General features: G+C 39.6%; 1 protein-coding gene across 1 annotated transcript in view; it reads right to left on the reverse strand.

Annotated features, from left to right (window-relative positions):
• Positions 1-5,736: 5,736 nt before the first annotated feature.
• The window catches only part of TTC29 (tetratricopeptide repeat domain 29), a gene marked incomplete at its 3' end in the record, with an annotated part of 307,765 nt that continues 301,431 nt past the window's right edge, over positions 5,737-12,070 (reverse strand). Inside the window, 2 exon segments of the mRNA XM_082482455.1 lie at positions 5,737-5,802; positions 5,804-5,829. Of these exon segments, the coding sequence (XP_082338581.1) occupies positions 5,737-5,802; positions 5,804-5,829 (92 nt within the window).

The following is a 12,070-nucleotide window of genomic DNA, read 5'->3' on the forward strand; positions in this document are numbered from 1 at the left end:
CTGCTGACTGCTGTTAGGGTCTCCGTACCACCAGCACGGGAGCAGCTACATTTTACAAGCCCGCGTGGGCATCCACTCGCTGCGGGCTCTGCGCACACCATCTACTCTGCTGTTGCTGGCAAGGCCAGCTGCACCCCTCCCTGTCCCCCACCAGAACAGGGTACGCCGGTGCTGGATTTCAGCAGGAGAGCGTGAATTCCAAGTGCCATAAACCCTCATCTCTTTCTGCTTAACCGTCCCCATCTCAAGCGGCTGTTTAGCCATTTCTGCCCGATGCACTGCAAAATGTGAATACATCGGTGATACTGCTCTCCCAGAACAGAGGCCTGTAGAGGTGAAGTAAAAGCAAAGGCTCTAATTCATCAAAATATTCTAATATCGCAGGGCTCCTCTGAGAGTATCAGGGCTCAGCAGACACGAGAGCTCATTGCAATTCAGAATGTAGAAGTTAAAGGGGCTGCTGAGAGAGAGTGGGGCCTGGAGACAGAAGTTAGGTAATCCTGAACTTCCCTTGTCATAAATAAATTTTGTTTTAATGGGTACTGTGAGGCTGGCATGAGCGCGGTCGGCCCAGAAAGCAGACAGCAATGCCAGGGAAACTGATCTCCTGCTGCTCACGTGGAAAGGGAGAGCGTCTAATTTTCTCAGCCAACCGATGCTGAGGAGCCGGGAGGCAGGCAACTACTATGAAAGAAAACAAGAGAAAATAACAGTGACCACCATGCTTCAGGGAGAGCTCTCTGAAGGCATTTTTAGAGGCAGCGCTGTGGTTACGTCCAGATTCAAGCCACTTGAATTACAAATGGTTAACTTGTGGCCAGATGGGGCAATGTCTTCTGAAACAGCCCAGGAAGACCTGGGAGCAATGTCGCCAGGCATAGAATAGCTCAGTGTAGGAGGCAGCAACCTTTCAAAGGTGATATACCTCTCTATATGGATATATATTGCCCAAATTGGTGGGTAAATGTGCCAGTTACGAAAGCTGGTGTTGAAGGAAGCTGCCTCCCAGAGACAAGGCTTACCTCTCCTCAGTCTGTCTCAGGTAGGAGATCTCAGTCCTAGCTGGGTTCAGAGCTGAGTGGGAGCCAGGGAGCTATTGCTGATCCCAGATGCTCCTCTTAGGACGCTCAAGTTCCCAGCCTCCGGGTTTTCCACGTGCTATTGAAAATCTGGTTTCTGTCTACCCACGCTGCAGGTGGCCAAGCTGCAGAACTGAGCTGGGGAATGGTTAGCTGCTGGGACGACGTGAGATTTTGTCCCCTCTCTCTGTGATCCTACAAAGAGCTGAGCAATTCCTCTAGGGCTGCACACTCTCAGCTCCCAGAGACTGTCCATCCCACAGATGAGCTAAGATTAAACAGGCGGCTTTACAACTAAAAGCACACTCGCACCTTTTTCTCCTCTGCTAAATGGGCTTGAGAGCTCACTTGACCAACATCCATTCTGAACTTTTATTCTGTAGTCTTAAAAAACGAAACCTTAAATGTTTAGAAAGAGAAGTTTATCTCATAAGGTTAAACTCCTGGCAATGTGCTTTGCCATGACAGCTGCTGGGCTCCTTCACGCTCAGCATCACTCTCCAGTGACACGTCCGTGACAAAAGAAGACTCACACATGGAAATATCTGTTAAGGCACTTATTTGTTTATCTTCAAAGACAGCACATGCATTCTATCTACTTGTAAGCATAAGTGTGGCAAATGTAGAGATACTATGAAGTTATGCTATCAAACAGGACACTGTTTTGAAAAAAAAAAAAAAAATAAAAAAAAGCAGCCCTCATTCTCTTCTTTGTAGGAGCTGTCTTCAGAAATACCTGACTGAATCTCAGGACAAAGTCCTTGATGTACACCACATCTGAAGGCTGATGAGTTCTCACCTCATGTGCAATAGCTGAATCTCACATAACTACTTCAGACTTCAACCTATTTCTTGCATTTTTACATGCATATTATTGTTTCTTCCAGTTACGTTCTACTTTTTCCTAGCAGGAAACTAAAGTGTGGCTTTAGTAATACCTATCATCAATCTTATTTATTCCATCTATTTCTAGGTAATTATATATAGTGTATTTCTTGGTCTATATTCGGATGGCCTATTTAGAGATGAATGGATTCCTTCCAGAATGGCAATGACCTTTCCGTGACTCAAACATTAATTTTCTAAATGGCTTCACAGGTGAAATACCTTATATATCATCATAATTAACAAGATATACCCCATTAATAGTCAGAAAACATGCTTTTCATAATTATAAACAGAATCCTTTCTGAGGTACAACCTTTCCCTCTGCTATGAATTGCTAGTCAATACCATCTGATATACCCACAGTGAAACCTACTAAAACCCTATTCAAAAAGCAGTCTTAATTGCCAGTCTCGCATGCCTTAGGCACCCACAAGACATAGATTTTAGAGTCATTGATATTACACTCCAGAAGTATTCAGAGATTCATCTGTTATGATATGTTTCAAAAGTCTTTGCTTTGAAACAGACAACTGACATTATAGGCTAAATTGATTTACCTGCTTTCCTAATTTCATTAAAGTCCACTATGCCTATAATTTCTCAGAGCACACAAAAACTTGCAACTGCAATTCTTACTCTCTCACGGGTTCTCCTTTCTGATTGCGAAGCCATAAGGGTCGGGGTGTTAGAGGCTTTCTGGAAAAACTCAGAGGAAGGACTGCAATGACAACGAACCAGGCAGAGTGGGGAAAAATTCCGTTCCATATGGGGAGCTCCTTAAAGAAACTAGAGCACCTCTCACGTAAAGAAAAAAAGGACAAAAGCTCCATTATGCTACTTTGAGCTCTGATCTCAGCAGATCTTACTCGCAGGACTACGTCTGACATGACATCACCACAGAAAAGTGATGTTGGAAGAGGCACTGGTAATTCAGCAAGTGGTGATTTCCCTTCTAAAGAAATACGGAGTTGATACTGCAGCCAAGTACCAGTGAGCACTGGGCTTTCAGCCGGATCACGCGAGGCGTTACACGGAGGCCTGCCCACGCCCCGCGGAGCTCTGGCTGCTTCCAACAGCTGAGAGGTTTATTCCAGGATCCTATCCAAAGTCTAATGTATGGAACAACATTCTGCCTAACCTCCTTGCCCCCACTGATTTGAAAGGCAAAGCAGAGTCTTCGTTTTCCTGCTGAAAAAGTCTGCGAGGAGCAGAACAACGCCTGCATCCTCAGACAAATCGTTACCGGGATGGGAGGCAGCTACATTTAGCTCAATAAACATAATTTTCTCCCAAAGCTTCCTGACTCTGAAGAACGCAACTTGCATTTACATTATTATAGGATGATAAAAGTCCCCTTTATGACTAAAAAGTATCGTTAAAAAGTAAGGGAGAGCTAATGTTCTAGAGGATTAATTTGTGACCATTTTTTTCACAAGCTTTCGACATTCAACATTTCTTTCGCCAATATTCTCACAAAAGAAATTCCAAATATCTAAAAATAGCAACCTCTTACAAGCAGTCGTGCTATACTTATCAAGATTAGAAGAGTTTGCAGATTAATGTGATTAATGTGATTTTCAGATATTATTTGCAAAATTGTGCTGGTTTTATAAGATTTTTTTGTATTTCATATCAACAGCATTAAAATATAAGGGGTAAACTGGATACTGTTCTTGTTTATATTTAATTCATGGTCCTGTTTCCTTTCCTGGGTTTCATAAAATGTTTACCTTTTCTTTAACGCTCAGTAAAGAGATTTGTATGCTTATGTGTGTGCATAATTGCATGTAGGAACATTCCTATACAGCTTTTCAGCCTTGTAAAAACATTCTAAATGAACACTGTTGTAATAAGCTCGGTGTTTAGACAATAAAGACCTCTACGTCAAAGAATAAAATTATCGAGTTATTTGTATTTATATTGCGTGTACACAGCATCTAGATCAAAACCGGTCTAATAAGAGGTAGTTAATGACACAAATTTACCACACCTTAACAGGGAGAAATCCTATTGTCACACGTCAACCAGTTACTCAAATTGCAATCCTGAAGAAAACCAGTGAATTGAGTTATTACTATGGCAAAAGCTATTGCTTGCTCAAAGACTGTCATAAAAACCGATTACAGGTCTAATGCACCTTGCTTCAAACTCTGAATCTGGGAACCTCCGTTTAAAGAAAGGAATGGTTGACTATTGGTATTCACAAAGCTTTGTTTATGTAGTTTGAAAGAACAGGTTTTCCAATACATGAAATTATGGGAGATGGCATCGGTTTTCCTAAATAAAATTCAAAGGTTCCAAATCCTGCTTTTACATATATTTTGCAAAGTGATAACCGCCATCTTCTGTCCTCTATCTCTTCTTCAGGCCAACAGTGATGGTAGCTGGAAAATGCCCTCTTTGGACTGTGAAGACCACAGGAGTGAGACTGCTGTGGGTCATGTGGGGAGCCCACTGTGACGAATTTCATCAGCTCAAAATGGGAGACAATTCTCCACACGCACTCCAAACTCAGTGCTTCAGATTATTTATCAAAAAGAATCTGGGCAGAATTTTAGTTTACCCGATTGTGTGAATGAACACAGGTTTTGCTAAAAGGGGAATTTTGGGTTCAATTTTGAAAATGTGACATACAAGTATTCTACCAGATGCACTTTCATTGTTAAATATAGTTGTTTCAGCTGTGCCTATAGACTGATGTTGCACTTGAGACAGTCAATGGCATTTCAAATGCTTTGATTGTGCAGGCTTTCAGCAGTTTCATGAGTGTGCTCAACCAGATTTTAAACAAACTTAGTTGTGTTTTGGGTCCAACCTGCGTTACAGAGTAGATCAAAATTGCACCACAGCGTGCCACCCAGGCTGGATCTGTTCTATTCAAGTTACAGTTGAACTGCAACTGCTAAGCACAGAGGCTAAAATCACCGATAGCCCTATGAATAAGGCATCGAGCTTGTAGTTTATTTTTTCTGAAAGGGACAATAATCTTTGATTTAAGGAAAACTCTCCAGACGCTTTTAGAACCTGATCTTACAAGGTATCAAGCATCTTGGATTCCCATTCAGTAGGTGTTGAGAGCGTTTAATACCTTAAAAGGAGGATCTTGACACTTTGAAAGACAATAAGCATTAGGGGCACAAAGTACAAACTTTCTATTCTATATTACTCTTTTTCTTTTGTATTTATTTCAATGGCACCAGCTATTTTTGATAAAAACATGTAACACAAATTGAAGCCAAACTTCAGCCATAGAAGAACGTAGAGCTCTCAGATATTTATACTGCAACACTGTGCTCCCATTTAAATGACAAAATTCCTGCTGAAATTCCTACTTTGTTGCATGACTCTTCAAGGATTTTCCTGTACTCATTATACATCTATCAGCTTCTCTGTAAACAAGCAGGAACACTCTATAATGAAAAACAGCAAATAAAAGATTAGCAAATGTTGTAAGTTTATATATACACTTCGATATCTACAAATTTTATATTTGGGTTCAGCGTCTGGTTAATAGATTTGTTTCTATCTCAAAGGCTTATTTCTGTAAATTAAAAGCAGTTATATAATCAAAGGCAATTAAATTCTAAAGCTGGGAAAACAAGTAAAAAATCTGAAGGAAGTGTGAATTTGTTCATTGATGAGCAGGAATAATATTGTTATTTGGACAAAGTAGAACAGAGATGATGTGCAATTGCCTGTCAAAATCAGGTTAAATTTTGATACCGATGACATTTCGCAAAAATCAGCATCTTGGTATAAAGACTATGGATTAAGGGCAAATACTGTACCAGGAAGGATCTAGAACCGGTGTCTTTGGAAGAAGCTCACAGGGGCTTTGAAGCACTTGTTCCTTTATCAAGTTCTGTTATTAAAAAAAAAAAAAAAGTGCATTAGTGCTTTAGACTTACAACATTCTTCATAGTAAAAAAGCCTAGAAGGTTTATTTGAAAAACACGTAATACAGTAAAAAGTCACAGGAGAAGGCAATCTAAGACAACACAGAAGCGAGCCACATATGATATAATCCAAGAAATACAGAACTGACAGGGACTTCTGTTCTTATTTCTTGCACTCCTGTGCGGCAGTTCTCAAACAGGGCAGTTTTGCAGGATAGGTCCAGGTGTGACCAGCTGGGGAGCCAACAAGGAAGATGCATTTGGGAGAAGATGATGGCAAAGACAGTACTGAAAGACGGCAGGCAGAAGAAGACTATCCAGGGGAAGTGAGCAGTGCAGAAAGCAAGAGCAGGGTGAGGAGATTGGATAAGTAAGGCTGCATCTCTGAGCGGGGTAGTCCTAACGGGAAGTGATCAAAGGAGCAGGTGGCTGGCAGGCAATGGCTTAACTCCGGGGCTTTTGGCAGCCACACGCTTCCTTTGCTCCCCGGATCTGTGGTGCTCAGCCTTGTTCTTTCTTTGCTCCACTTCCGCATCAACCCCCCACCTCCTAGCTGCACTTTCTGCACTGTTCCCAGTGACTCTCCAGCAACATACCTCCCTCTGCCTAGTTACAACCACACCATCCCTGGGGGATTGTTTCCTATTTTGGGAACTACTGATCTGGTTCACCTCCTCAAATGAAGAAAGTGCACATATATCTAGTCCATCCCTGACATCTATTTGTCAAATCTATTCTCAAAGGCTTCTGATGAAGGCTGTTTCACAACATCCCTAATCTCTCTGTTCCAGTGCTTCACAATCTTATAGCTCAGTTTCTTCCCTAATGCTTAAGATAAATATTTATTGCAAATTAAGCTTTTTTTTTTTTTTTTTTTTTTTTTCTTGTTCTACCTTTGGTGGTGTCCCGGTTTCAGCTGGGATAGAGTTAATTTTCTTTCTAGTGATTGCTGTGTTTTCAGATTTGGTATGGAAGGAATGTCAATAACTTATATTGTTTTAGTTGTTGCTAGGTGATGTTTATACTATTCGAGGACTTTTTTCGGCTTCCCATAGAAGCTGAGAAGGAGCATAGAGAGAACAATAGAATGGCCAGTGGAATATTCCATACCATAGACGCATGCTCAGTATATAAATAGTGGTTGGCCAGAGAGTGGGAATCCACGATCACTGCTTGGGACGAGCTGGACAACCAATTCATTGGGTGGTGAGAGTGACTTGTGCTGTATTACTTTATCTTGTATATTCTTTTACTATTATTATTATTATTATTATTATTATTATTATTATTATTATTTTCCTTTTTCTGGTATTGTTCTATTAAACTGTCTTTATCTCAACCCACGATTTTTTTTTCCCTTTCCTTTCCCCTCTTTTCCTCCCTCTTCTCCCTACCATTCTGAGGGGGAAAGGGGAGAACTGCGCGAGTGGCTGCGTGGTCCTAGCTGCCGGCTGGGGTTAAACCACGACAGGTAGACATGAAGAGCAAAAGGAACACCACCCTCTTTTACAATAACGCCTTATAGCTTAAGAGACTATTTTCCTTCCTCTAATCTTCTCTTTTTGAGACTAAGCAAACACAGTCTCTTCAAGATTTGAAAGAAGCTCATGTCTTCTGACCTCTGTATAATCCTTGGCTGGATCCTCCTCAATTTGTCACTACCTCTTTGCACTGTGATGCCTAAAACTGGACTCTCTGTCTTTCAGTCACAGCAATACCAATGGTGCTTACATGGCATCCTAATTTAATTCATGTCCAAAATAAATACATTAATCCAGTTCTGGTGAATACGAAAAATCATGTTCAAAGCAGTATCTCTGCTGGTACAATGTTTGGAACAGATGCAAACTACTGGACCACTCAAGACTCAACAAAATTCAGGTTTCGTCATATCATAGGCTTTTACTAAGTGTAATTGCTAACTAGGACTTCATCCATAGTTGTACGCAAGTGTAAGTAAATCTATGAAGAATATCTGAGAACTAGTGTAAGTTATCATGTGAAGTCTCATTTTGTACGAGGGCAACATGTACGTTAGTGGTTTATTGCGTATTTAACACTCTAGTTATTCCAGGTAACGTTTTCTGAAACCAGGCCTGAAGTACATCAACGGCAATTCCTTTACTAGCAGAGCATGTCTGAACAAAAAAATCTAATAAAACCTTATTGAATACAAGGGGCTGCGGTCACGGCTGCACAGTCTACAACTTCTCAGTTTGGCTTAGGTACTCAAACCCTGCAAAGCAGCGGAGAGCCTCGTGCAATTGAGAAGTGCTAACAAGGGGTCTGACCTACGTTGTCCACACCAGCTTTACACCACTGTAGCATTATTACCCTCTCCAGGGGAAGCTTATTGTTGAAAAAGTGGTGTGAGACAGGTGGGTGACTCAAGCCCAAAATGTAACTAGGTATGTATAGTAACATATGAATTTGCAAGTAAATAAACATAAAAGGGTGTCTCTGACAGCAATGTATCTTATATACTGACACATACGAAAAACGGTGAGGATATGTACATGACAGATGGGGAATTATAGCATAAATTGCTTTTCTCATGCACCTTTTGGCCTTTTGCCTTCACATTTGGACACCAAGCTATTATTATCTGATTAACAGTTCCACCCTCCCAGCAAATATGAAGCATATCAAGGATAACTGATGGAATACCGAGCCATAAATGTTTTCTTGGCATTTGTTTGGTCTGTGCTATTTGGGAACAATAAAAGCATTTCATATTCATAATGATAATACATATATACCACCACAGATCACACCATCAAACATTCTCCTTCTATCTTATTGTGTTGCACAAAATGCAGAGATAAACATTAATATGTATTAATAGTATGTAAATATAATTAATCATAATAGGATGTTCCTGACATATTATCACTGCTGTTGATAAAATATAATTAAAATTGTCTGGTCAAATTTTCAGTGCGGCTAGAATTGACATCTCTGTTCTTGCTGTTTACATGTGTCTATCTAAAGATCATTACACTTCTAAAAATCTCATTGTATCATTATGTTCCTGGGAGAAAGCTAAGCAGAGCTGCTAGTCCTTTACACAATATAATTCCTGAACAGTCATACAAAAGAATGAAAGCCACACCTACAAAGACGGAAGCTAAAATGATTACTATCTCCAGAGAAGACAGGAATTTTAGGCACCATTCTTTCAAAAGATTATAAAGAAAATGAAACAGGCAACACTTGTGTTGCTGTGCTTGCACGCCCATACGATGGGAAAGCGTTCAAATCCAAATTTTGCATTGTTCAGAGACTGTTGGGCTTTATTAAACAAGAACTCCACTGAAAAGCTCCACGAACTGATGAAGAACCATAAGATGACTATGGTTTTAGGGAGCTGAAAATGCTCTGAAAAAAAAAAAAAAAAGACAGTATTTTGAGGAGATGACAAAAGTAAGAATGAGAGTAGTATGCAGAAGGAGACCTGGAAACCATTTTTCAGTCTCTTCCAATGAAAGAATGAAGTAGGATATACTGAAAGTAGCAGGTCGTGGGCTTGGAGACAAAGGAAAGGGTTCTTTGTGCATTGTCAACTCATCCTTGGAACTCCTTGCTGCAGGATGCTGAGGATGTCCTAATTTTCTGTGGGCTCAAGAAGTGACATGGCAAACAAATAGGAGAAAAGTCCATACCCGCTCCTACTCTTCTATTATAGCTAACTTGCTTAAGTGGCATAAAATTCTGTAATACAACACCTCAAACAAAAGACAGCAACAGCGCTGTTATGTTTTCACATGTATTTGGCACATGTATGCAAACAAGACCATATTTGCAACAGCTGTTAACGTAAGTGAACTCTTACTATATTGTACATACAAAAGTAGTAACATAAGGCAACAGACTGTTTTCATTACTGCTCTTTCCCTTTAATACAACTAATTCCATGTATTCAGACTCACTGTTAGACAATACCATACTTCTGTCACATAAGGGAGGGAGAAAGCAAGACTATGTCACCACACTCTTTACACCCTCCCCGTGATTTGGCAGGGTATGCCAGAGCGTATCGAGTTGGCGTAATGCAGCTGATGAGATATAACCCATTATTGCAATTTAAAAATTACTTGCATTTTTAAAGGTCATGCAGCTGTTTTCAGTTATATAATCTGTAGAATGATGTAACGGAGTAGGATTAAAGATACAGCAGCAAATAATATGACTGCCAACAATATGCGCGTCCCACACTTGAAGACCTTCCTACTTCTTTTCTGTCTTGATAAATGAAAATTGATGCAATGCTTTTTGAAAAGCAGACTGGGCCTACATGTTTAGCTCCGTATCCTGACTAGGTTCACTTGGAATGGAGGCAGTTGTACGTGGAGGTTTTATGAATATAAAGATTAATGAATTTGTACAATTTGGGCATGCAAAGCATTTTTATCAGGCATATTCCATTTAGAATACGCAGTAAACCATATATAAGGGTTGTGTCAAAGTTTACTGAATAGGGCCCTTGGTAGCTAATGTAACATTTCTCCAACAAATCAAAGGTATTGTTCTATGCTCACATGAATATACAGTAGCCATTACCTTAAATTTAAAACTCACTGTGAGCAGCAAACACACTGTGGGGATATGAAGGCCATATTGTATCAGTGGAGTCTGCAGAGATTTTCTTCATATGGCTTTGCCTGGTTGAAATATATGTTGCAGTTGAAAGCTAAAGGGATTATTTTTGAATAGTCATCACAAAGGTTGATTATATTCGTATATCATTTAGCTGGACCCTGCAGGCTATTATTCCATTAGCTGTGCTGGCCCTGCACTGTCAAAAAGTTGATCATATAATGTAAAAAGGTTACATGCTCTGTTAAGGTATGTGAAGCAACTTGAAACAGTAATCTTTTAAGAGCACTACAGCTTTGTATTTGAAGGTAGATTGCATTTAAAATAAATACCCACAAAATGGAATAAATACAATAAATCTACCCCTGCTTCCTATTTTTCCTACTTTGAACAGGCCGTATATAATTTGAGTAAGTTAATTGTATCAGGTAAGATATTTGCTACAGAGTATTTTTTCAGCCTCAAATCCAAAGAACTATACCTCAAAATAGCTGCATCTTTATGCGAAACGCTTAGTGAAATTATGTTTCTGGTGAAAGAGATTTGCTGATTATGTTTCCCTTGCACATTCAACCACACACACATTTTCTTTCAGTGCTTAATAAAATGGATCTTCAGATGGTTCCATTATGTGGATGCCTTAATATTATTTTATGCTAAAACATGGACAGCGCATTAGATTGAAAGCATCTTACTGTTCCACAAGGCAGAGTAATCATGGACTATCCCTAGATAGCAAATGCTCCCATTGGGGAAACAATACCAACAAAACAGGCTAATGAATCACAGTAGTTATTAATCACGGGCATTTGTAAGAGCCACATATAATAGAGATGAACTCTCAAGATTAGAAAGGTTAGAAGGTGGGACTGAGAAAAGGACAGATCATCCAATTGCATTTTAGAATAAGTTTATGGACGAATATTTGCTTCGATACAATTGAGCCCATGCTTGCTTCAGTCTTTCTAAGCAGGCAGAAAAAGAGAAACAATTTAGTCAGCTCGGCTCACTTAGCTTTCAGACCCTTGTAGGACAATTTGGCAAAAATAAATAAATAAATGCACACATACAAGACCCTTAGGGCTTATGGCCTAGTTAGAAATGAGACAGTGCTTCTTTTATTAGACAAAGTTGTTTAATTTAGATTGTAAAAGCGAGAGTTGGTTCTCTTTTCAGTATACTGTATATATTATTCAGGGCGATGAATAAGTCTTTATGAGTACAAATGGGAGCCTTTAATGAACTACAGCAAGCATTTGAGCAGGTAGGTTCCTCTGAATAAAGGCTTCACAGATGGGTAAGTTTATGAATGAGAAGCAGAATTTATTTTATACGCCTTTAAAGAGCCTACTCAGACTATGGCACTATAAGGGAAGTGCAAGGTTTTTCTGGTTTGGATGAAAAAACCTAACAAGAACCTGATTTTTTCCCTGCCTAATAACTTCCATTGTTTGCTTATTCATATTCAACAGTCCTCAGACAAGTTAATCTTCCTCTCTCACATAGTTTGGGCACGTGCCAGACATTTGTACAACAACGGAAATCTCTCTTGATCTTACATTTTTCAGTTCTGTTCATTGTGAAAACTGTACACTAGTCTGTGACAATATA

The sequence above is a fragment of the Vanellus vanellus genome (assembly GCF_965231255.1).
Source record: "Vanellus vanellus genome assembly, chromosome: 4".
Classification (NCBI taxonomy): domain Eukaryota; kingdom Metazoa; phylum Chordata; class Aves; order Charadriiformes; family Charadriidae; genus Vanellus; species Vanellus vanellus.